The sequence below is a fragment of the Diaphorina citri genome, unplaced genomic scaffold, assembly GCF_000475195.1.
Source record: "Diaphorina citri unplaced genomic scaffold, Diaci psyllid genome assembly version 1.1 scaffold54, whole genome shotgun sequence".
Lineage (NCBI taxonomy): Eukaryota > Metazoa > Arthropoda > Insecta > Hemiptera > Psyllidae > Diaphorina > Diaphorina citri.
Window position 1 is genome coordinate 280163 of NW_007377491.1, and position 26485 is coordinate 306647.

At 39.3% G+C, this 26485-nt stretch overlaps 4 protein-coding genes and 1 long non-coding RNA gene across 5 annotated transcripts in view; 2 read left to right on the forward strand and 3 right to left on the reverse strand.

Annotated features, from left to right (window-relative positions):
- Positions 1–7432, reverse strand: part of LOC103517022 (RAD50-interacting protein 1) — a gene marked incomplete in the record, with an annotated part of 20056 nt that extends 12624 nt beyond the window's left edge. The window contains 4 exon segments of the mRNA XM_026829102.1: positions 5629–5752; positions 6266–6426; positions 7040–7175; positions 7377–7432. Coding sequence (XP_026684903.1) covers positions 5629–5752; positions 6266–6382 — 241 coding nt within the window.
- On the reverse strand, positions 2485–4460 carry LOC103517009. Its single transcript, XM_026829202.1, has 3 exons — positions 4257–4460; positions 3319–3434; positions 2485–2618 (listed from the first exon to the last, which is right to left on the reverse strand). The coding sequence occupies exons 1-3, from the start codon at positions 4319–4321 to the stop codon at positions 2497–2499; spliced, it is 303 nt and encodes a 100-aa protein (XP_026685003.1). The 5' UTR covers positions 4322–4460; the 3' UTR covers positions 2485–2496.
- A 301-nt stretch (positions 7433–7733) lies between the features above and the next one.
- Positions 7734–8143, forward strand: LOC113470643. The gene is made up of 2 exons (XR_003393621.1): positions 7734–7771; positions 8060–8143. It is a non-coding gene; the product is annotated as an uncharacterized LOC113470643 (long non-coding RNA).
- A 4199-nt stretch (positions 8144–12342) lies between these two features.
- Positions 12343–15382, reverse strand: LOC103517283 (putative mediator of RNA polymerase II transcription subunit 29). The gene is made up of 3 exons (XM_026829107.1): positions 15132–15382; positions 12909–14700; positions 12343–12773 (listed from the first exon to the last, which is right to left on the reverse strand). The coding sequence occupies exons 1-3, from the start codon at positions 15198–15200 to the stop codon at positions 12343–12345; spliced, it is 2292 nt and encodes a 763-aa protein (XP_026684908.1). The 5' UTR covers positions 15201–15382.
- Positions 15383–17400: 2018 nt separating this feature from the next.
- LOC103517301 (uncharacterized protein DDB_G0290685-like) lies at positions 17401–25438 on the forward strand. Its single transcript, XM_008482331.3, has 7 exons — positions 17401–17651; positions 18288–18478; positions 18823–19198; positions 19435–19926; positions 20046–21444; positions 22027–24677; positions 24740–25438. Exons 1-7 carry the CDS (start codon positions 17583–17585, stop codon positions 25436–25438), a joined length of 5877 nt encoding a protein of 1958 aa, XP_008480553.3. The 5' UTR covers positions 17401–17582.
- Positions 25439–26485: the final 1047 nt, after the last annotated feature.

Here is a 26485-nt window from a genome sequence, read left to right on the forward strand (position 1 = left end):
CACGGGAAGGGGTTAAAAAAAAAAAAAAAAAAAAAAAAAAAAAAAAAAAAAAAAAAAAAAAAAAACACAGACCAGGAGTTTCTAATTTTGACCTCTTCTAATGACGTTTTTTTTTCAATATCGCCAGTCGAAAATCATTTTAAATTTGATTATTATGTAAGCAGACCAACCTCAGTGGTGCAGTTGTTAACGCGTTGGACTTTGGATCTGGAGGTTGGTGGTTCGAGTCCAAGTCATGTCATGAAATTTATCTAGGTGAAATAATCGGGGAACGATGTTTGTGACAAGCATTTAAATATGCTTAACACAATTAAAATTCCTTTTTTTTTTATAAGAGAGAAATATGGACGGGTCATGTATGTATTTATGTCATGTATGTATTTATGTCTATGCATAGACATAAATACATACATGACATAAATACATACATGACCCGTCCATATTTCTCTCTTATAAAAAAAAAAGGAATTTTAATTGTGTTAAACATATTTAAATGCTTGTCACAAACATCGTTCCCCGATTATTTCACCTAGATAAATTTTATGACATAACTTGGACTCGAACCACCAACCTCCAGATCCAAAGTCCAACGCGTTAACAACTGCACCACTAAGGTTGGTAATTAATCATAAATATTCGGTAAAGGAAAAAAAATAATTGCCTCTCTTCGGGCAGGATTCGAACCTAGAATTTTTTCCAGTTTACAACATGAGTGTTTCACCGCCCTTTTCATTTCGTAGCAATGAAACACCTGCTAAGTACATTAGACTCGTGTGGTATGTGTCGTAGCATGTCCATCCCGTAGTATGGCTCTCATCAGATGGGCGAGATGAGACACAATACTTCCCATTTAGGGGACAACAACAGTGTACAAGTGCTAGAGTTTCAAGTGTCGGAGGTTTCACTTTCCATTGGCATTTCATTTTCGTCCCTTCTTCATTTCTTCGTCTTCTAAAACCAGGGGTGGATTATCTCTTACCTTGAAGAACAGGGGATGATTGCTGGAAAAATGGAACGGGTAGTGGTGCAGGGGCGGACTAGGGGAGCTGCCTCCACTAGACAGGGGCCCCCCGCTCCTATGTCGGGAGGGTCTCCGGCCCCATTCATCCCCTCCAATGTCGTCAAACACTACACAGCCTTCATCCGCGCCTGGACACAAATATGAGACACAAATCAGTGAACAGGGAGATACAAATGAAAAATATGAGTGCTAAATCACATAATATTGATCACAGATCAAAAAAAAAAAAAAAAAAAAAAAAAAAAATAAAGTGTGTCTACACTACAATGAACCGAAGTGGATCAATATCGACTGGAACCCATACAAAGTAAGTAAAATCAACAGATATTTGTAGATAATGAAACCAAAGTTGTGACTTTGCCGAAAAATAATTACCTCATCCCCAAAGGGAATTTAGCTAAATCTTTAGTTTTAGGCGATCGATTCTACTCGATCTACAGCTGATAGTGAAGACGCTGCTTTAATTCCCGCCAGACTGTCTGACAGACTCAGGTCTGTGAGATTTTGATCTGTCAGACGATTTGAGTAAATAGGTACTGATTTTCTCTAATCACTACGGGCTAAAAAATTCCCGGAGGGACGGACCCTGCTTGTTCATTTTTGTCTGCCCTATGCTCTTTACTCTTTCCCTATGTTCTATGCTCTTTCTCTAAGTATGTCTACACTACAATTAACCGAAGTGGATCAATATCGACTGGAACCCATACAAAGTAAGTAAAATCAACAGATATGTATTTGTAGATAATGAAACCAAAGTTGTGACTTTGCCGAAAAATAATATTACCTCATCCCCAAAGGGAATTTGGCTAAATCTTTAGTTTTAGGCGATGGATTCTACTCGATCTACTGATAGTGAAGACGCTGCTTTAATTCCCGCCAGACTGTCTGACAGACTCAGGTCTGTGAGATTTTGATCTGTCAGACGATTTGAGCGAAAAAATTTGTAGCCAAACCCAAATATCAGCCCAAAAATTAGGGCTGATTGAGAGGCTGACGAAAAACGCCGACCCCGTCTGTACACGGAAAAAGGCGAAGAAAAAGAACTTTACCTTGTTTGTCTCTTTGTTTATTCCACCAAAAGTCTAGAAGCGTTTGTTAGATTTAAAAATGACAATTACATAAAGATAAAGATTTGGCTCATTAGTCTCATCAAAGTTTGAGATTGATCGGACCTCCGAAAGTCTTGTAGAGACCCTACTTACCTAGTACTTACAAAATAATATATTATATTTATTTTTTCTTCTTCTTCTTCTTCTTCTTCGTCATAATAACGCCTGAACAGTTTATCTAATTTTTCAGAAATTTGACAGACATATTTAACACTCATTAGATTTCAATCAATTTCAGAGCTTAGTAGGTACAGGTACTTACCTCATCCATAACGAGTACCAGAGAGGATATCTCGCTATCCAAATCACCACAGTTAGACTCGCAATCCGTGGTTTCCGGAGAGAGGGTAAAGTTGCGGCTCTTGCCTAGGGATAGTATTTCAGATTCAGACTGGGGTGAGGAGCGGCGACTAGGTACTTGATGGGTGCCCCCAGGATAGGGCGCACGCGAACCCGTGCCGCCTCCTGAACGAGAGGATGGCTCTCTGCTGCGGGGGAAGAAAAATGAGGAGGGGTTAGGGGTAGAATTAGAACTGAGGATTTTTTTTTTTTTTTTTTAAGCTTAATTTATATTGGCAGGGTAGGGTTCTCCTGAAGAAGCTCTTCCATTCAACCCCAAGTCTTTGTGTGTTAGGTGGTGTAGATTTTTTTTCTTCTCTGCAAAGTTCTGCAAAATATATCTGCCTTTTTGGTTCTCCTTATCAAGTTAATTTATATTGGCAGGGTAGGGTTCTCCTGAAGAAGCTCTTCCATTCAACCCCAAGTCTTTGTGTGTTAGGTGGTGTAGATTTTTTTTCTTCTTTATATTTGAGAGGTCATTTTATTGTTAAAACTGTTGGATAGAAAATCGGACATTAAAGTACATATATATGTATCTCTTTTCCGTTCGGATTTCAACAGGCTCCACCATTAAGGACGAAAAACCCTTTTAAGCGATAGTTTGAGGGTTCGATTCCCGCCCGGGGCGGATTTTATCCTGCACGGATAAGGTTCGGTCTCGGAACGGCTGGGCTTCTACTTTCTTATCCTCCTTCTCTCTTCGGTTTCGGAGCGGTAAGACCACAATAGTTACTCCCTATCAAACCTCATTGAAAAAACGGGTTTTTTTTTGTCCCCACCCTAAAAAGTTAGCAAAACGGTTTTTTTTTAATAACATAATTCTACCCTACTGGGATTCAAACCCGTTACCTGTTATGTCTATGATGATGATGGTGATATAGACCACTAGCGCTGGTAACGCTTGCGGCAGAATTCTGAGGTAACATTTCCGTTGACACACTGAATCCCGACAACAGATCTCGTTCCTGTAAAATAATAACAAATTTATTTGTGAACTTCTCAGATAGCTTGGAGAGTAGAGCTACATATGTATCTCTTTTCCGTTCGGATTTCAACAGGCTCCACCATTAAGGACGAAGAACCCTTGTAAGCGATAGTTTGCGGGTTCGATTCCCGCCCGGGGCGGATTTTATCCTGCACGGATAAGGTTCGGTCTCGGAACGGCTGGGCTTCTACTTTCTTGTCCTCCTTCTCTCTTCGGTTTCGGAGCGGTAAGACCACAATAGTTACTCCCTATCAAACCTCATTGAAAAAAACGGTTTTTTTTTTGTCCCCACCCTAAAAAGTTAGCAAAACGGTTTTTTTTAATAACATAATTCTACCCTACTGGGATTCGAACCCGTTACCTGTTATGTCTATGATGATGATGGTGATATAGACCACTAGCGCTGGTAACACTTGCGGCAGAGTTCTGAGGTAACATTTCCGTCGACACACTGAATCCCGACAACAGATCTCGTTCCTGTAAAATAATAACAAATTTATTTGTGAACTTCTCAGATAGCTTGGAGAGTAGAGCGTTTGAGTTGTAAGTTGTAAGAGCCAGCTGCTAGGTCAAGGGTTTAAACCCGCACAAGGCGAACTTTATCCTAAACACTGATAAGGTTTTGTCCCTGTCCTTTTAAAGTTTTGATACTAATGAGTCTTCCTCGTATTAATTTTTTTTTTTTTTTTAAAGACCCAGAAATGACAAGATACCTATTAGAACGGGTAGAAGATAAAATAATAATCTTACTTGGATTTGAACCACCAAACCTCCAGTGAAACCACCTTGGTCTCTTACTTACCTTATTATTATCGGATGTAGAATCCTGGGATGGTTTCCTAGGGGATCTATCCCCACACAGCTCATCACTGGCTAATCTTAAACCTACATAGGAACTGCCTCTCCCTCCTCCTCCCCCTCCTCTCTTCTCCACCCGTCCCTTCTTGTCCAACTCTAGACTGTTCTGACGGCGTAGCTCATACTCCAAATCCTGAGAAGAGAAAAACAAGATTCATTAATTTAAGGTGCTCCCGAAAGTATTGAAGTTTGGTGGGGTCCCTCAGATAACTCTCGGTTTGTGGGATTTAAGGAAATTCAGTCTACAGGTTCAACATCTAAAAAGCTATGTAAGGTCGGGTCCACAAAGTGTATTTAAAGTTTCAGTCAGATTGCTCAGACCGATATTAAAACTTAAACGGAGTTTAAACTTACTTTGTGGACCCAGCCCTTAATCAATTTAAGCTTAATAAGGCCCTCGAGTCAGCTCCCATGGCGTAGTGGTCACTGCGCTCGCCTTGCACGCGGGAGACCCGGGTTCGATTCCCGGCGGGGTCCCCTCCTCTCTTCTCCACCCGTCCCTTCTTGTCCAACTCTAGACTGTTCTGACGGCGTAGCTCATACTCCAAATCCTGAGAAGAGAAAAACAAGATTCATTAATTTAAGGTGCTCCCGAAAGTATTGAAGTTTGGTGGGGTCCCTCAGATATTAGGCTACTTGAGTGTTCCTTTATTTTCAGCTAGAGAGGATCATGGCATGAATAACTCAAGACCTTTGAATTCTCAACAGACTAGACAAGTCACTATTCTATTCTCTCCGCTAGAGTCTTTATATTGTGGCGGTTCCCAACCTGGGTGTAGTTACCCCCCCAATGAGTGAAAATGTTGGGGGATAAAACTGGGTTGATTTTTTTTTTTTTTTTTTTTTTTTTAGGGGGGGGTATAACCTTGTGGAATTTAAGGAAATTCAGCCTACAGGTTCAACATCTAAAAAGATATGTATGGCCGCACATACATATCTTTTTGTATGGCCGGTCCACAAAGTGTATTTAAAGTCCGTTTCAGTCAGATTGCTCAGACCGATATTAAAACTTGAACGGAGTTTAAACTTACTTTGTGGACCGGCCCTTAATCAATTTAAGCTTATAAGGCCCTCGAGTCAGCTCCCATGGCGTAGTGGTCACTGCGCTCGCCTTGCACGCGGGAGACCCGGGTTCGATTCCCGGCGGGGTCAAGTTGGCGTAGTGGTCACTGCACTCGCCTTGCACGCGGGAGACCCGGGTTCGATTCCCGGCGGGGTCAAGAAATTTGTATCTGCAAAGAATTGATTCCGTGACTGGCCGTTACGGGGCCCACTCAGCCTCGTGAGGAAAATGAGTAGCTATGTAATATAAATGCCTTCATATTCTAATTTGAAGTTTGCCAATTTTTCCCTCACGGATTGAATCTGGCTTAGTGTGGATTCAAGTTCTGTGAGTGTGATATTTGTTTCCAATAGCTTAGGGTTATTTTCTAACAGTTCCTGAAATCAAATGGGTAAATGTGTACATCCATAGTTCCATATTATATCACAGTAAGCCGATATAAATAATTAAAATAAAAAAAGTTACACTAAGGTGGGTGTAACCAACTTTTTTAGCTCCTAACAGCCCTGTTAAGCCTATAACATAAGGTGTATATAAGGTGAAATGGAACTTAACAGGTCTTCTAAGGGCTGAAAAACACTGTTACCATCATATTAAAGGGGGGGGCACAGTAAGCAGGTATAAATAATTAAAATAAAAAAAAGTTACACTAAGGTGGGTTTAACCAACTTTTTTAGCTCCTAACAGCCGTGTTAAGCCTATACAAGTGAAATGGAACTTAACAGGTCTTCTAAGGGCTGAAAAATATTGGTGAAATCCACTGTTAACATCATATTAAAGGGGGGGGGGAATCCTTCTAGGAACTGAAAAGTTGCTTGTGTATTAGGTGACAAAGCAAAATAATAATAAATAAATCTAAATTGAAGACAGTGAAACTACATGGGTCTTACCTTTTGGTCTTGGTCTATTCTGTTCTTAACTAAAATGATATTTTCTCTCTCCTTCCCAAGTTCTACATTGAGTCTCTTCAATATTTGGGATTGAGTAACTTTGTCTAGAGATACCATTTTGTTATGGGAATTCTAATCCTTGTTCCTGTAGATTCAGTTGACTGAAACAAATAATAATCTGTGTTTACAAGTTGATAGAAGTAATGGAAGCCTTTGGCTATCTACTAATTAATCAGTAGGTATACCAAAACCATTATTTTGTATCAGTGGATCTCTAAGACCCATAGGCAAGGTCCATTTGATTGCCTTCCAATGTAGGTACCAGGGCCATATTCTATGAATGGAGCAGTGCAACAGTCCTAACCAAAAATGGACATGGCACACAAGGGATCAAGAAGATACCAAAACCATTATTTTGTATCAGTGGATCTCTAAGACCCATAGGCAAGGTCCATTTGATTGCCTTCGAATGTAGGTACCAGGGCCATATTCTATGAATGGAGCAGTGCAACAGTCCTAACCAAAAATGGACATGGCACACAAGGGATCAAGAAGAGACAGCCTTAACATAATGAATGACTCACACTCTGGAATCCTCACGTTTTGATCCATTCAAATGTGTGTCATTTGTCAATATTTTCTAGGTGTGGAGTAAAAAGTGATGAGGGTGCAGAAACGTTTGTAGCACTGGCCAGAGAGACCAATGTACTGTTTTCAGAGGTGATTTTATGTGGCTACTTGTTAGTCATATTCAAATTCTATTCGTTAACTTACCCTCTCCAACTCAGTGTCAGCAAAACAGAGATTCCGTGCTTATGATGGCCTGTCTGGGATGAAGGATTTAGTTCAATTTCTGTCGATTTTAGAGGTCATATTTGGAATTTTGCATTTTTACAGATTTTTCCTCTACCTGTCGCATGTGATGGCTACTTGTTAGTCATATTCAAATTCTATTCGTTAACTTACCCTCTCCAACTCAGTGTCAGCAACAGAGATTCCGTGCTTATGATGGCCTGGCTGGCATTGAAATGGGATGAAGGATTTAGTTCAATTTCTGTCGATTTTAGAGGTCATATTTGGAATTTTGCATTTTTACAGATTTTTCCTCTACCTGTCGCCTGTCCATCATAAGTACAACAGTTGGCAGGCAGGCAAAAAAAATTAATGATTAATGAAATTTTAAAAATTGCCGCCTTTATCTTATCACTTCAAAGAGGTGGAAAAGAGTAGACATTTGGGAAAATGTGAAAAAAGTGAAGCCTTTCCATTTTGTAAACATAAACAAAATCATGAGAGTTCAATCCTATTACTAAATATCTGCATAGTCATGACTCATAAGTCATAAGTTCTGAGTGGAAATTTGTCGAGGAAAACAAAACAAACGAAATTTGAAACTTGAAATTAAAATAATAATAATAAATAAATGAAAGAATAACAATAATAATTCATTACTGTTTTGAATTGTTTGCAGGAAACCGGGAGGTTCTGGCCCTAGTGCGGATGAAGGTAAGTCATTCCTACTGTACCAAAGTTCAAGAGTTCGAGTCGTATTATGAGATCTATCAAACAGCTGGTGATTTATTTTCTAAGGAGATATTTCATCCTTTTACTTTAAAGGGCGTTAAAAATGATTTATTTTTCAATATCAGAATAATATAAAACATGTTCGAAAATAAATTGATATTGTTTGACTTAACTTCCAGATGATGCTGACACTGATTTGGAGACTGATAGACTCAAAATAATATAAAACATGTTCGAAAATAAATTGATATTGTTTGACTTAACTTCCAGATGATGCTGACACTGATTTGGAGACTGATAGACTACTGGGACAACAACGAACAAACGACGAGGGTTACTTTGACGACAAAATGGTAAGTTACCCCCAGGATGTTACCCCCACCTTACCCAAATGAGTTCTTTTTCAATATCAAAATAATATACAACATGTTCCAAAATCTTTATCTTGATGGAAGAGTCCAAAATAAATTGATATGTTCCAAAATATTTATTGTTCGAAAATAAATTGATATTGTTTGACTTAACTTCCAGATGATGCTGACACTGATTTGGAGACTGATAGACTACTGGGACAACAACGAACAAACGACGAGGGTTACTTTGACGACAAAATGGTAAGTTACCCCCAGGATGTTACCCCCACCTTACCCTATCACTTTTCTTTCTACTTGTCACATTCACCCCTGTCTGAATAGCACAAGACTTGAAGCATATTCGCTAGTTCTGGACCTCATATTTCATTGACCAAATAATTAAAATTATCTATTTTTTACTTTCTATTTTCTCTTTCGTTTTTCGTGAGAAACACAGGGTGAGGCGCGGCAATTTCCTTTTTTGACACGTCCAGACCTTACCCTATCACTTTTCTACTTATCACATTCACCCCTGTCTGAATAGCACAAGACTGTGAAGCATATTCGCTAGTTCTGGACCTCATATTTCATTGACCAAATAATTAAAACTATCTATTTTTTACTTTCTATTTTCTCTTTCGTTTTTCGTGAGAAACACAGGGTGAGGCGCGGCAATTTCCTTTTTTGACACGTCCAGTGTGCAGCCGCACTTGTAATTACACAAGTTATGACAAGTTCAGCAGATTCAAAAAGGATGGAAATTTATGTTTCGATTTAGTTCAGTCCTTGAAATTATTTTATCAAAGCAGTAGAAAGCATTGTATAAAGTTATTTTTCAAATGAGTCTAATAGTAACCGTGCAGCGCGCATTTCGTCTTCGTTATGGTGTCCTTCTCGGGTTTTTATGAGGCTACCTGAAGGCTAAAGTTTACAAAGATCGTCCAAGGACCTTTGAAGAATTGAAGCACAACATCCGACGAGAAATAGGCCGTCTACCGGTAGCAATGTTGGAGAAAGTAGAGAGAAACTTCAGAAATCGTGGTTGGTTGGTTGGTTGGTTGGTTGGTTGGTTGGTTGGTTGGTTGGTTGGTTGGTTGGTTGGTTGGTTATCAAATAAACTTATTATCATCGTCATTGGCCTAATTGTCTTCAGGTAAGAGTGAGCTTTTTATTTGTTTGCTTCCGTCCCTGATCATGTCTGCTACGGAGTATCGTTTTACACTTTACACACGGAACACACTTTCCTGTTGGAAATTAATGAAAATTTTGTATGGACAATAGTAATAGAAAGATGTGATAAAGTTATTTTTCAAATGAGTCTAATAGTAACAGTGCAGCGCGCGTTTCGTCTTCGTTATGGTGTCCTTCTCGGGGTTTTATGGAGCTACCTGAAGGCTGAAGTTTACAAAGATCATCGGAGGACCCTTGAAGAATTGAAGCACAACATCCGACGAGAAATAGGCCGTCTACCGGTAGTAATGTTGGAGAAAGTAGAGAGAAACTTCAGAAATCGCCTTCATCGGTGTATCGAGAATGGCGGGCGTCATTTGAATGGAGTACTGTTCGAAACAACATAAAGTCAAATTTCCAACATTTCTTGATGCTAATCCATCAACAGAAGTCAAGAAAGTATCACAGATTTTTTTTTAATCAACGTTTCAAAAAAGGAAATTGCCGCGCCTCACCCTGTACTTGTCAAAAGTCACAATATTGAAGGTTACCTTTACAACTCCTTCATTTTGGTCACTGAAATATGTCACTTGATTTCATATTTCTTTTTATGAATTGAATGTGTATTGAAATGACAAGACGAGTGGTAAGTTGAACATGCAAAGCTATGTGAGAAAGAGAACATTTTATATTGAGTCGAAAAATGCAATTGAAAAACTGGACAGACTGGACTGGGAAAATCTTACAATCCGAAACAACATAAAGTCAAATTTCCAACATTTCTTGATGCTGATCCATCAACAGAAGTCAAGAAAGTATTACAGATTTTTTTTAATCGACGTTTCAAAAAAGGAAATTGCCGCGCCTCACCCTGTACTTGTCAAAAGTCACAATATTGAAGGTTACCTTTACAACTCCTTCATTTTGGTCAATGAAATATGTCACTTGATTTCATATTTCTACAGCTTACTAGTGGCACGCTAATCACATGGAAAATGACAATAGGTTTTACTTTCTCTTAATATAATGATTAAGAATTTGAAAGATTTTAATCGTTCAAATTACACCTGCTAAGAAGCTAAGAACCGTATACGAATTAAACCTCATTTATAATAAGACTTTAATAGTCGGAGGATGGCTAATTGCTCAATTAAAACCAGGACCATTTGTTTTTCGCTGGTTGGGCTGGTTTAGGTGTCGTTGAAGTCGTGGTTGTGGGTGTTGTCCTAACCACTTTGAAAAAGTCTTTGAAGTACCCTCCTTCGTCATTAGCTACTGGTGCAGGTGGATTGATGTTGGCTTTATCCATATTCCTATTGGTCTGGCCTGACATGGATTTCTGTGGCTCATTTTGTCCTGCTTGCTGTATTACCACTCGTCTAGTATTACTGTTGTTACCATTCGGCGTCTTTTCTGGTTCCTCTATTTTATGGGACTCTAACGATTGAGCGTTTGCAAAAACGTTTTTGTTTTTCAGATCTGTGTTATGGTTTTGTTTCTTATCCGTTGGTTCTTTTTCCATGTGCTGTAAGGGTACACCATCAACTACATTATGTGGTTTATCACTCCCAGTGTTTGGTTTAACTTATCTGTCCAGTCTGATCTGTTTCAATGTTGCTTAGTTGTGTACGGTCGCTTTTAACAGGAAGGTCTTTAGAAGGACTTGGGACTAACTGAGGCTTCAATTGCAGAGCTTGTTTTTCAGGTTTCAATATTGTTTGAGGCTTTTCTTTCTTGACAGCAACTGTGGATTATTTGATATTTCTTTCTTGTCGTCAATTTTCTTTGGATGGTTGATTTTGTTTCCACTATTTTCCACATTGTTACCGACTATGTGTTGTTCTTTAGCATTAAGTGTTGCAACACTGCTTCCTACGTTACTCTCGTCTAATACTGAACCTATGTTTTTAATTCCTCGAGGTTTGCTTTGAAGTGCGTTAGTGCTGGTATGGATTGATGTTGTTATGGATTGATGTTGTTTCCACATTGTTACCGACTATGTGTTGTTGTTCAGCATTAGGTGTTGCAACACTGCTTCCTACGTTACTCTCGTCTAATACTGAACCTATGTTTTTAATTCCTCGAGGTTTGCTTTGAAGTGCGTTAGTTGACTTGTTCACAATCTTTTCATTTGTAGGTTTCATTACAGCATGGTCATTTGTATGCGTAATATTTTTTGCATTGTTGACATGATCATGTGTGTTTGTGATATTCGTTGCATTGTTGAGTTTATGCCCTGCGTGAGGGGTTTCCATCTTATCCTTTGGTTCTTTATTGAATGAATGCTGAGCGTTCATGAAGCCATTTCCGTTATTATCCGTTCCAACATGGAGTGAACCTTTCAACACATTATCATTTCCGACTGGATTATTTGATATTTCTTTCTTGTCCATTTTCTTTGGATGGTTGATTTTGTTTCCACTATTTTCCACATTGTTACCGACTATGTGTTGTTCTTTAGCATTAGGTGTTGCAACACTGCTTCCTACGTTACTCTCGTCTAATAGTGAACCTATGTTTTTAATTCCTCGAGGTTTGCTTTGAAGTGCGTTAGTTGACTTGTTCACAATCTTTTCATTTGTGGGTTTCATTACAGCATGGTCATTTGTATTCGTAATATTTTTTGCATTGTTGACATGATCATGTGTGTTTCTGATATTCGTTGCATTGTTGAGTTTATGCCCTGCGTGAGGGGTTTCCATCTTATCCTTTGGTTCTTTGTTGAATGAATGCTGAGCGTTCATGAAGCCATTTCCGTTATTATCCGTTCCAACATGGAGTGAACCTTTCACCACATTATCATTTCCGATGAGGGGATTGTCTGCTATTTTACCTTCCACTTTCAAACCCATATTCCTGTTGGTCTGGCCCGGCATGGATTTCTGTGGCTCATTTTGTCCTGCTTGCTGTATTACCACTCGTCTAGTATTACTGTTGTTACCATTCGACGTCTTTTTTGGTTCCTCTATTTTATGGGACTCTAACGATTGAGCGTTTGCAGAAACGTTGTTTTTGTCTTTCAGACCTGTGTTATGGCCCTTCCGAGACTTGTTCATTATTTCCTGGAGTAACTTGGTCATTATTTATTTCATTATTTCCTTCAGTAGCTGGTTCATTGTTTCCCTCGTTTAATTGATCTAACTGATGTTCTCTCGGTTGATTGCCAGTTTCTCCTATGTTCTCTTGAGGGCTTTCAGTATTTTGAGGATTTGCCTCAGGGTTTTCTTCCTTTTGACCGTTATTATTGGATATATTTTGGTCTTCTACCGCTGGAATACTTGATACGGAGCCACTGTCTTCAAGAGAACCTGTTTCCTCAATATTCTGATTCAAGTTTTCCTGAGGGCTGCCAGTAGTTTGTAATTCCTCATTTGGGACAACATCGCTTGGATTTTCGTCTGCAGAACTTCCTGTGGATGCAAACACTTCCATTGCTTTCTCGAGGTAACTCAGTGATGTAGATGTTTCTCGTTGCAGACTTCGACTGGCACTTGGAATTTCATATACGGATTTTGGTATGCCACCATTGATTCTTGTTGCTTGGGTAGTTAGAACATACACTTCCATTGCTTTCTCGAGGTAACTCAGTGATGTAGATGTTTCTTGTTGCAGACTTCGACTGGCACTTGGAATTTCATATACGGATTTTGGTATGCCACCATTGATTCTTGTTGCTTGGGTAGTTAGAACATAATCCTGGTATGGATTGATTGGATGTTCATCTTCTGCATGATTAACAAGTGTATTTTTATTTTCATCTGCACCACTGACTTCTTCTTTAGGTTGTTTATCGTCTTTTATTTCTCCTAACGCAGATTTTTTTGTTTGAATGTGGGTATTGTCAGGAGGTACATTGCCAGTGTTTGGATTATTTTGACTAGTTTCGTCTTTGACGATATCCTTAGGAATTTCTCGACTGATTTGACTTGCTTTATTATCTGGATTATTTGATATTTCTTTCTTGTCCATTTTCTTTGGATGGTTGATTTTGTTTCCACTATTTTCCACATTGTTACCGACTATGTGTTGTTCTTTAGCATTAGGTGTTGCAACACTGCTTCCTACGTTACTCTCGTCTAATAGTGAACCTATGTTTTTAATTCCTCGAGGTTTGCTTTGAAGTGCGTTAGTTGACTTGTTCACAATCTTTTCATTTGTGGGTTTCATTACAGCATGGTCATTTGTATTCGTAATATTTTTTGCATTGTTGACATGATCATGTGTGTTTCTGATATTCGTTGCATTGTTGAGTTTATGCCCTGCGTGAGGGGTTTCCATCTTATCCTTTGGTTCTTTGTTGAATGAATGCTGAGCGTTCATGAAGCCATTTCCGTTATTATCCGTTCCAACATGGAGTGAACCTTTCACCACATTATCATTTCCGATGAGGGGATTGTCTGCTATTTTACCTTCCACTTTCAAACTCATATTCCTGTTGGTCTGGCCTGGCATGGATTTCTGTGGCTCATTTTGTCCTGCTTGCTGTATTACCACTCGTCTAGTATTACTGTTATTACCATTCGGCGTCTTTTTTGGTTCCTCTATTTTATGGGACTCTAACGATTGAGCGTTTGCAGAAACGTTGTTTTTGTCTTTCAGACCTGTGTTATGGTTTCGTTTCTTATCCGTTGGTTCTTTTTCCATGTGCTGTAAGGGTACACCATCAACTACATTATGTGGTTTATCACTCCCAGTGTTTGGTTTATCATGTCCACTGATGGTTACCTCAGGATGAGGCATATTGTGATTTATCTCCACACCACTGCCTCCATTTGGTTTCCCCATTGGTGTCCCTTCTGGCAGGTTCATCTGCCACACTTTCTGGTAGTCCGTTGCCATCTTGGAGTATTCCTGTGAGCAGATCTGCAGTACGATGGACGAATAGTTTCGGCTCTTCATGTTTTCGTATTTCCTCGTCACGATTTTTCTTGTTATTGCCGTAGTCGTCTGTTTTGTTGGGGGCGTTGTGTACAGAGTGCTTGTTATGTTTAATAGGTTTACAGTCGTTATCGGATGGAGAGTCATTATGTTTATGGGATGGGGGGTTGTTATATAAATGGGCTGGATGGCTGTTAGGTTAATGGGATTGATCATCGAAATGTTTATAAGATGGTCCGCAGATATGTTCACGGGACTAATGGTCGTTGTATTTATGGGATGGACCGCCGATATGTTTATGGGCTGGACAGCCGATATTTTTATGGGCGGAATAGTCTGTATGTCCACTAGGGGCACTGGGCTGGCGCTGGGCTGTAAGCTACCAAGGCTGAACTCGATTTTGCCGAGTGGTGCCATACCCAGGAGCATTGGTAAATTAGGTTCAACCTTGTGATCGACAGCCATATGTCCAGATGTCTGAATGCCGTTGGTCTGGTTCGTTTCCTGGGTCTGAAATCGAAACGAAAGCCAAATGTTACTTGATGTGAGACAATAAGAAGAGCCGTATTTTCCTTTCGCAATTTCCCCTCTTCTGGAGCTCGTCTCCCCTCTTTTGATGTGATAGCGTCTGTAGTAAACCATAGGAAAAAGAGAGGATATTTCGAAAGGAAAATACAACTGAACCTCTCTATAACGATTAACAACCAGTATGACTTGGACATGCTTTTCCTTTGTAACAGGATAAGCGCAACGTCATCTTCATAGTTTAGAACGCCAACTAGTCGTTCTATCACTTGCTTGTAGGAAAACTCACGCGTGTAATTCATTCTATGCCACGGAAAAGACACACATGTAATTGCATTCTACGCCGAGCACTTATTCTGCTACCAGAAAAACGCACCGTTGAAATTGTTAACCATATTATGTAAATGGGTACTTACATAAATAGCTTCAAAATGGCACACCAATATCCAAAGTAAAGTCCAACTGAAGCGAACTGGAATTTCCATCGTGATGCAATGTTACGTTAACTGAGTATCTAGTTCATGAAATCTATCGCTGCTTTTCAAAAGCTACTCCCTTTAAACTCGGGAGTCAAATGCAGGTTATCTGGTTTGCAGTTTTCTAGTGGTGTACAGTTTTAGTTAGGTGTTCAAACTCCTGATCTTACTTCGTCACCAAATGAAATGGGCTTATTTTTCGAGTCGTAGGGGTTTGGTTTTCATTCGTCATTTGTAGAGCCCAGTGTCGTACACTTTAGGCAGGACGAGGTATAAAATTTCCCAATTACTTTTGAACCCCGTTGGATCTTCGGGGGTTCCATGACACCTTTCCTTTGTTTTTACATTGTTCCTGATTGGTTTGTCCAATTTGGTCAGTAGTGTTTTGGTCCATAAGAAAAGTTCGAGTTTTGGAAGAGGTGTTTACTAAAATGCTCCATAAATAAAAGTTCGTCTAAGAATGCTCCATAAATACATAACAGCTTATCTACATAAGTGGCAGAGGGCACCACACATATTATTTCATTCTGCATGAGTAAGAAGAGAGCTGTTTGCTGATTGAAAACAATGCCCAATTCATTCAATCTCTTTATATTAGATTAGAGATTAGACACATCCATTTCTCTTTTACCTCCTCCTCCTCTCGAACTAATGAGTGATGATCAAATAGATGTGAGTACACAATGGTTGCATCTACATTACCAACACCTCACAGTCCAATGTCAGTCACATCAGTGACGGATGCCTGCATGTCCAAGAGGAGGAGGAGGTAAAAGAGAAATGGATGTGTCTAATCTCTAATCTAATATAAAGAGATTGAATGAATTGGGCATTGTTTTCAATCAGCAAACAGCTCTCTTCTTACTCATGCAGAATGAAATAATATGTGTGGTGCCCTCTGCCACTTATGTAGATAAGCTGTTATGTATTTATGGAGCATTCTTAGACGAACTTTTATTTATGGAGCATTTTAGTAAACACCTCTTCCAAAACTCGAACTTTTCTTATGGACCAAAACACTACTGACCAAATTGGACAAACCAATCAGGAACAATGGAAAAAATAACCAATGGAACTTTTGGGGCCCTGTAGAGGGCCTTTTGTATGGCGTCAAGTAGCAGGGGTTTCTTGGAGGAGCTCCTCCACCCAACCGCTTTTAGCTAAATTTCCTGTAAGGATGAGCCATTTATTTCTGAATACGTTCTACAGAAGAGCTTCTTTGGTTCTGTGGGTCCGCAATATGAATAAAATTGTTGTATTTGTTACGAAATAAGTGGGGGTGAAATATTTCTCTCTTTTTTTTCGTCAAATAAGCAGGAGGATGTCTGTCTGAACAATTTGACGCAATAATATCGAGTGACATATGTTTTATACGGCTATTAGGAAACTAATAGCTGCTTAACGGGAACTAATGAGTGATGATCAAATAGATGTGAGTACACAATGGTTGGATCTACATTACCAACACCTCACAGTCCAATGTCAGTCACATCAGTGACGGATGCCTGCATGTCCAAGAGGAGGAGGAGGAGGTAAAAGAGAAATGGATGTGTCTAATATTAAGAGATTGAATGAATTGGGCATTGTTTTCAATCAGCAAATAGCTCTCTTCTTATACTCATGCAGAATGGAATAATATGCGTGGTGCCCTCTGCCACTTAGATAAGCTGTTATGTATTTATGGAGCATTCTTACACTCATATTTATGAACAAAATGCTGGCTCTTAAGTTCGTGCTAAGCATAGTCTCAAGGCATTTGATTGGTCAATTTTGACTTGAGACTGATCTAAGAACGATCATTCTTGTTCATAAATACGAGTGTCAGACGAACTATTATTTATGGAGCATTTAAGTAAACACCTCTTCCAAAACTCGAACTTTTCTTATGGACCAAAACACTACTGACCAAATTGGACAAACCAATCAGGAACAATGTAAAAACAAAGGAAAGGTGTCATGGAACCCCCGAAGATCCAACGGGGTTCAAAAGTCATTGGGAAATTTTATACCTCGTCCTGCCTAAAATGTACGACACTGGGCTCTACAAATGACGAATGAAAACCAAACCCCTACGACTCGAGAACCCCCGAAGATCCAACGGGGTTCAAAAGTAATTGGGAAATTTTATACCTCGTCCTGCCTAAAGTGTACGACACTGGGCTCTACAAATGACGAATGAAAACCAAACCCCTACGACTCGAAAAATAAGCCCATTTCATTTGGTGACGAAGTAAGATCAGGAGTTTGAACACCTAACTAAAACTGTACACCACTAGAAAACTGCAAACCAGATAACCTGCATTTGACTCCCGAGTTTAAAGGGAGTAGCTTTTGAAAAGCAGCGATAGATTTCATGAACTAGATACTCAGTTAACGTAACATTGCATCACGATGGAAATTCCAGTTCGCTTCAGATGGACTTTACTTTGGATATTGGTGTGCCATTTTGAAGCTATTTATGTAAGTATATACACATTTACATAATATGGTTAACAATTTCAACGGTGCGTTTTTCTAGCAGCAGAATAAGTGCTCGGCGTATAATGCAATTGCATGTGTGTCTTTTCCGTGGCATAGAATGAATTACACGCGTGAGTTTTCCTACAAGCAAGTGATAGAACGACTAGTTCGCGTTCTAAACTATGAAGATGACGTTGCACTTATCCTGTTACAAAGGAAAAGCATGTCCAAGTCATACTGGTTGCTAATCGTTATAGAGAGGTTCAGTTGTATTTTCTTTTCGGAATATCCTCTCTTTTTCCTATGGTTTACTACAGACGCTATCACATCAAAAGAGGGGAGACGAGCTCCAGAAGAGGGGAAATTGCGAAACGTTCTAAACTATGAAGATGACGTTGCGCTTATCCTGTTACAAAGGAAAAGCATGTCCAAGTCATACTGGTTGTTAATCGTTATAGAGAGGTTCAGTTGTATTTTCCTTTCGAAATATCCTCTCTTTTTCCTATGGTTTACTACAGACGCTATCACATCAAAAGAGGGGAGACGAGCTCCAGAAGAGGGGAAATTGCGAAAGGAAAATACGGCTCTTCTTATTGTCTCACATCAAGTAACATTTGGCTTTCGTTTCGATTTCAGACCCAGGAAACGAACCAGACCAACGGCATTCAGACATCTGGACATATGGCTGTCGATCACAAGGTTGAACCTAATTTACCAATGCTCCTGGGTATGGCACCACTCGGCAAAATCGAGTTCAGCCTTGGTAGCTTACAGCCCAGCGCCAGCCCAGTGCCCCTAGTGGACATACAGACTATTCCGCCCATAAAAATATCGGCTGTCCAGCCCATAAACATATCGGCGGTCCATCCCATAAATACAACGACCATTAGTCCCGTGAACATATCTGCGGACCATCTTATAAACATTTCGATGATCAATCCCATTAACCTAACAGCCATCCAGCCCATTTATATAACAACCCCCTATCCCATAAACATAACGACTCTCCATCCGATAACGACGGTAAACCTATTAAACATAACAAGCACTCTGTACACAACGCCCCCAACAAAACAGACGACTACGGCAATAACAAGAAAAATCGTGACGAGGAAATACGAAAACATGAAGAGCCGAAACTATTCGTCCATCGTACTGCAGATCTGCTCACCATAACGGCTGTCCATCCCATAAATACAACGACCATTAGTCCCATGAACATATCTGCGGACCATCCCATAAACATTTCGATGATCAATCCCATTAACCTAACAGCCATCCAGCCCATTTATATAACAACCCCCCATCCCATAAACATAATGACTCTCCATCCGATAACGACTGTAAACCTATTAAACATAACAAGCACTCTGTACACAACGCCCCCAACAAAACAGACGACCACGGCAAAAGCAAGAAAAATCGTGACGAGGAAATACGAAAACATGAAGAGCCGAAACTATTCGTCCATCGTACTGCAGATCTGCTCACAGGAATACTCTTGGACTTTACTTTGGATATTGGTGTGCCATTTTGAAGCTATTTATGTAAGTACCCATTTACATAATATGGTTAACAATTTCAACGGTGCGTTTTTCTGGTAGCAGAATAAGTGCTCGGCGTAGAATGCAATTACATGTGTGTCTTTTCCGTGGCATAGAATGAATTACACGCGTGAGTTTTCCTACAAGCAAGTGATAGAACGACTAGTTGGCGTTCTAAACGAGTAGAACCGGTAAATTCAGATGTGACAAATAATGAACACCCTGATCTAACACCAGAGCCAGGATCTCTCGATGTGATTGCGAACCCTGATGAAGGAGCTACTATACAAGACCTTGAAAATGCTCAGAATACTGGAATACCAGATAATACACAAGACATTCCGTCTACTGAACCAAATGCTAATAATGTTGAAGATAGTGTAACACCTGAGCCTGAACCTCAACAGAATAACCAAGACAATGCCAATGTAAATCCTGACGAAACTATGACATCTCCATCATACGGTAATGGATCTGAACAAGTCAGTGAAGGTGCGAATAATCTCAATGAAACTGAAAATGCAGAAAATAGCACACCAGAGGTTCAACATAACGGTGAAAACTCAGCAGTATTACCAACAGAACAAAACAGAGATAACTTACAAAATGGACAAGAGGAAGTCACACCACCTGATGGTTCAGAAGTGAATGCTGACAGTACTCCTAGTACTGAGGTCCTACAAAATGACATAGAACAAACAACAGAAAGCAATGTAGCCAATCTCCTGATGGTTCAGAAGTGAATGCTGACAGTACTCCTAGTACTGAGGTCCTACAAAATGACATAGAGCAAACAACAGAAAGCAATATAGACAACTCTGAAGGCACCCAAAACGTTCAACCCCAAGAGAATTCAGAAGGTGTACAAAATACTGACGGTTCTCCAGTACATGAAACAGAAGTGACTGCTCCACCTTCCGAAGGAGAAAACGCCAACTCTGAAGGCACCCAAAACGTCCAACCTCAAGAGAATTCAGAAGGTGTACAAAATACTGACGGTTCTCCAGTACATGAAACAGAAGTGACTGCTCCACCTTCCGAAGGAGAAAACGTCGAGACAACATGTAATCCAGATGTAACGGAACAGATACAACATAATACCGATGAAACGGATACAGGAAAACCAAATAAGGAAGAAAAAAGTGATGCAAACATTAAAAATGTACACAACGGTAATGAAGGATTGAACAAACAAGACAATACCAACAATAATGTTCCCATGGATCTACAGACGCCTCTGAAATCATCTGAAGACAACAAGTTGAAAGAAGTAAACTTACAAACTACAGAAGCATCGAATCTAGCAAAACTAGAACAACCTACAGAAAAGAAGAAAACTATTGATGGTAATGAACCTGAACTGACGAAAAAAATATCAAATGATAACGACAATAAGGAGGCCTTACTGGGAGGAGAACCAAAAATGAAGAGCATACCTCCGATAAACTCAGAGACTTCTCCAAAATATAACAAAGAAGAAGTATTGCATTCTACAGAAGTACCTTACATTGATAAATTAAATGAAGCTGAGGAAAAGAAGAGTAACAATGAACTTACTCCAAACAATCTATCAAATCACACTGATACAAAAGATGAGATGCAACCGAAAGTAGAAAAACCAATAGAAAACAAGGAGGGGAACTTAAACACTCCAAATAAATCAGAAGACGGTCCCACATTACACAAAGTTGAGCAGACACCTATACAAACTTCCAATACCAATTCCACTGAAGGGAACCATGAGGTTCATAAAACCGGCAAGGGAACAGATGGAAAATCTGAACACTTGGAGAAGAAACAAGATGAATCAAATAACTTACCACCAACACATGGGGATGAACATGATCTCACACCACTGAATGAGTTATATGAGGTTACAACGGATCAAACTCTCACCAAAGACAAACAAGAAAACAGTCATTTAGACGAACTAACTGAAGGCGGTCAAAAATCATCTCCAGCGTCAAAAACAAGTTTGAATAAAGAAAAAGAACTACCCAAACCCTTAGATAACCAGAAGGAAACTCCACATGAGAAAGTTGAGGAACCTAAGGAAATAGCCACCTTTGACAAGGAAAACACGATGGAGCATAAACCTCAAGATAGCGGCACAGAACTTAACAAGGGGGGGGGGAATGTTGACCTAACCGGTGAAGTTGCTAAGAAAGAAAAGCCTCAAACAATATTGAAACCTGAAAAACAAGCTCTGCAATTGAAGCCTCAGTTAGTCCCAAGTCCTTCTAAAGACCGTAATGTGATTCTAAAAATAAAACAAAACAAAGTTCCAATGGACTCCAAACTTCAAATTCACAGATAATAAAATCATAAAACAATATGAACATACAGAGATTGGAATGACAGGCATAGTCGACTTAAAGCTTCAAATGTGATCTTAAAAACAAAACAAAGTTACAATAGACGGATCATAAAATGAAACTCTATGAACATACAGAGAAAGATTATGAAACAATGCCTGCGGCGCGGCGCAGACCAATTCCAATCCCAGAACAACTAAATGAAATCTCGTAACTACACACTCGTGTAGAGGATGAGTGCACTCAGAGACAGAGACTGATATGATTAGGAGAGTAGCACTAGAGTTAGTAGACAGGTAATAGGAGACTGGAGTGCTATAGTAGGTATAGAGAATTAGAGAGGTTACGTAAAAACTAAACGGACTAGCAAGAGAGGAAACATGGGGCAAAAACAAACGATAAGTACTATGATAATGTGATGGTATTGAGATGAATTGGTGCAATAAATCAAGGAATCATCCACGATACTAATTGACCAAACAAAGCGAGGTGTAAGATTTTCCTTGACAGTTTCAGTTACTGAAGGGTATAATGACCAAGGTAATCCAGGAAATAATGGACATACCTCTGAAGGATATAATAATGAACAAGTCACTGAAGGATATAATGACCAAGGTAATCCAGGAAATAATGAACATGCCTCTGAAGGATATAATAATGAACAAGTCACTGAAGGGTATAATGACCAAGGTAATTCAGGAAATAATGAACACCCCTCTGAAGGATATAATAATGAACAAGTTACAGAAGGATATAATGAACACGTCTCTGAATTAAATAATGAGCAAGTTACAGAGGGATATAATAATGAACAAGTCAGTGAAGGATATAATGACCAAGGTAATCCAGGAAATAATGAACACCCCTCTGAAGGATATAATAATGAACAAGTTACAGAAGGATATAATGAACACGTCTCTGAATTAAATAATGAGCAAGTTACAGAGGGATATAATAATGAACAAGTCAGTGAAGGATATAATGACCAAGGTAATCCAGGAAATAATGAACACGCCTCTGAAGGATATAATGAACAAGTTACGGAAGGATATAATAATGAACAAGTAACTGAAGGATATAATAATGAACAAGTCAGTGAAGGATATAATGACCAAGGTAATCCAGGAAATAATGAACACGCCTCTGAAGAATATAATGAACAAGTTACGGAAGGATATAATAATGAACAAGTAACTGAAGGATATAATAATGAACAAGTTACGGAAGGATATAATAATGAACAAGTCACTGAAGGATATAATAATGAACAAGTCACTGAAGGATATAATAATGAACAACTCACTGAAGGAAATAATGAACACGCCTCTGAAGGATATAACAATGAACAAGCCACTGAAGGATATAATGACCAAGTTACTGGAGGAAATAATGAACAAGTTAATTCAGAAAATAATGAGCAAGCCACAGAAGGAAATAATGAACAAGTCTCGGAAGGATACAATGACCAAGTTACAACTCAGCCTGGGAATGACGAAGTAGAACCGGTAAATTCAGATGTGACAAATAATGAACACCCTGATCTAACACCAGAGCCAGGATCTCTCGATGTGACTGCGAACCCCGATGAAGGAGCTACTATACAAGACCTTGAAAATGCTCAGAATACTGGAATACCAGATAATACACAAGACAATCCATCTACTGAACCAAATGCTAATAATGTTGAAGATAGTGTAACACCTGAGCCTGAACCTCAACAGAATAACCAAGACAATGCCAATGTAAATCCTGACGAAACTGTGACATCTCCATCAAATGGTAATGGATCTGAACAAGTCAGTGAAGGTGCGAATAATCTTAATGAAACTGAAAATGCAGAAAATAGCACACCAGAGGTTCAACATAACGGTGAAAACTCAGCAGTATTACCAACAGAACAAAACAGAGATAACTTACAAAATGGACAAGAGGAAGTCACACCATCTCCTGATGGTTCAGAAGTGAATGCTGACAGTACTCCTAGTACTGAGGTCCTACAAAATGACATAGAGCAAACAACAGAAAGCAATATAGACAACTCTGAAGGCACCCAAAACGTTCAACCCCAAGAGAATTCAGAAGGTGTACAAAATACTGACGGTTCTCCAGTACATGAAACAGAAGTGACTGCTCCACCTTCCGAAGGAGAAAACGTCGAGACAACATGTAATCCAGATGTAACGGAACAGATACAACATAATACCGATGAAACGGATACAGGAAAACCAAATAAGGAAGAAAAAAGTGATGCAAACATTGAAAATGTACACAACGGTAATGAAGGATTGAACAAACAAGACAATACCAACAATAATGTCCCCATGGATCTACAGACGCCTCTGAAATCATCTGAAGACAACAAGTTGAAAGAAGTAAACTTACAAACTACAGAAGAATCTAATGTAGCAAAACTAGAACAACCTACAGAAAAGAAGAAAACTATTGGTGGTAATGAAGCTGAACTGACGAAAAAAATATCAAATGATAACGACAATAAGGAGGCCTTACTGGGAGGAGAACCAAAAATGAAGAGCGTACCTCCGATAAACTCAGAGACTTCTCCAAAATATAACAAAGAAGAAGTATTGTATTCTACAGAAGTGCCTTACTTTGATAAATTAAATGAAGCTGAAGAAAAGAAGAGTAACAATGAACTCACTCCAAACAATCTATCAAATCACACTGATACAAAAGATGAGACGCAACCGAAAGTAGAAAAACCAATAGAAAACAAAGAGGGGAACTTAAACACTCCAAATAAATCAGAAGACGGTCCCACATTACACAAAGTTGAGCAGACACCTATACAACCTATACAAACTTCCAATACCAATTCCACTGAAGGGAACCATGAAGTTCATAAAACCGACAAGGGAACAGATGAGAAAACTGAACACTTGGAGAAGAAACAAGATGAATCAAATAACCTACCACCAACATATGGGGATGAACATGATCAGACACCACTGAATAAGTTACATGAGGTCACAACGGATCAAACTCTCACCAATGACAAACAGGAAAACAGTCATTTAGCCGAACTAACTGAAGGCGGTCAAAAATCATCTCCAGTGTCAAAAACAAGTTTGAATAAAGAAGAACTACCCAAACCCTTAGATAACCAGAAGGAAACTCCACATGAGAAAGTTGAGGAACCTAAGGAAATAGCCACCTTTGACAAGGACATGGGGATGAACATGATCTCACACCACTGAATAAGTTATATGAGGTTACAACGGATCAAACTCTCACCAAAGACAAACAAGAAAACAGTCATTTAGCCGAACTAACTGAAGGCGGTCAAAAATCATCTCCAGCGTCAAAAATAAGTTTGAATAAAGAAGAACTACCCAAACCCTTAGATAAGCAGAAGGAAACTCCACATGAGAAAGTTGAGGAACCTAAGGAAATAGCCACCTTTGACAAGGAAAACACGATGGAGCATAAACCTCAAGATAGCGGCACAGAACTTAACAAGGAAGTGGGGAATGTTGACCTAACCGGTGAAGTTGCTGTCAAGAAAGAAAAGCCTCAAACAATATTGAAACCTGAAGAACAAGCTCTGCAATTGAAGCCTCAGTTTGTCCCAAGTCCTTCTAAAGACCTTCCTGTTAAAAGCGACCGTACACAACTAAGCAACATTGAAACAGATCAGACTGGACAGATAAGTCCACAAGGTAGCAACCAAGGGTGGGGACTGTTCAACTATAAAGCCAACATCAATCCACCTGCACCAGTAGCTAATGACGAAGGAGGGTACAGACTGTTCAACTATAAAGCCAACATCAATCCACCTTCACCAGTAGCTAATGACGAAGGAGGGTACTTCAAAGACTTTTTCAAAGTGGTTAGGACAACACCTACAACCACGACTTCAACGACACCTAAACCAGCCCAACCAGCGAAAAACAAATGGTCCTGGTTTTAATCGGGCAATTAGCCATCCTCCGACTATGAAAGTCTTATTATAAATGAGGTTTAATTCATATACGGTTCTTAGCTTCTTAGCAGGTGTAATTTGAACGATTAAAATCTTTCAAATTCCAAAAGTCTTATTATAAATGAGGTTTAATTCATATACGGTTCTTAGCTTCTTAGCAGGTGTAATTTGAACGATTAAAATCTTTCAAATTCTAAATCATTATTATAAGAGAAAGTAAAACCTATTGTCATTTTCCATGCCACTAGTAAGCTGTAGAAACAAGCTGTAGTACAAGACAACTCAAATGTAACTCATGTGGGAAAGTAGGACACATCTCTCGAGTATGCATTTCTAGTCTGCTTAAACAAAAGCAAATTTAAGAGAAAGTAAAACCTATTATCATTTTCCATGTGATTAGCGTGCCAGTAGTAAGCTATAGAAATATGAAATCAAGTGACATATTTCATTGACCAAAATGAAGGAGTTGTAAAGGTAACCTTGTGACTTTTGACAAGTACAGGGTGAGGCGCGGCAATTTCCTTTTTTGAAACGTAGATTAAAAAAAAAAATCTGTGATACTTTCTTGACTTCTGTTGATGGATTAGCATCAAGAAATGTTGGAAATTTAACTTTATGTTGTTTCGAACGTCCTCATTTTTCCTGCTCGATTTCGAAACATCACCCAAGTAAGCGCAACTGATCTATTTCAGAGCTTAGTAGGTACAGGTACTTACCTCATCCATAACGAGTACCAGAGAGGATATCTCGCTATCCAAATCACCACAGTTAGATCCATCTGATGAGAGACATACTACGGGATGGACAATGGGCATGCTTACCGTAGGATTATTGTTCTCTGTGTCACTCGCATGGCCTGAAGATAGACCATCTTCCAGTACGGGCATTCCAGGATAGGGTCTCTCCCCCTGATGTAGGGGCAATATGGTCAGTCCTCCCCCTCCTCCTCCTCCACTACCTCCTACCCCTCCCACCTAGAAGATAAACAGAATTTTTCAGTGTGAGAAATGAACAAAAAACAGGGAGTATACCAGC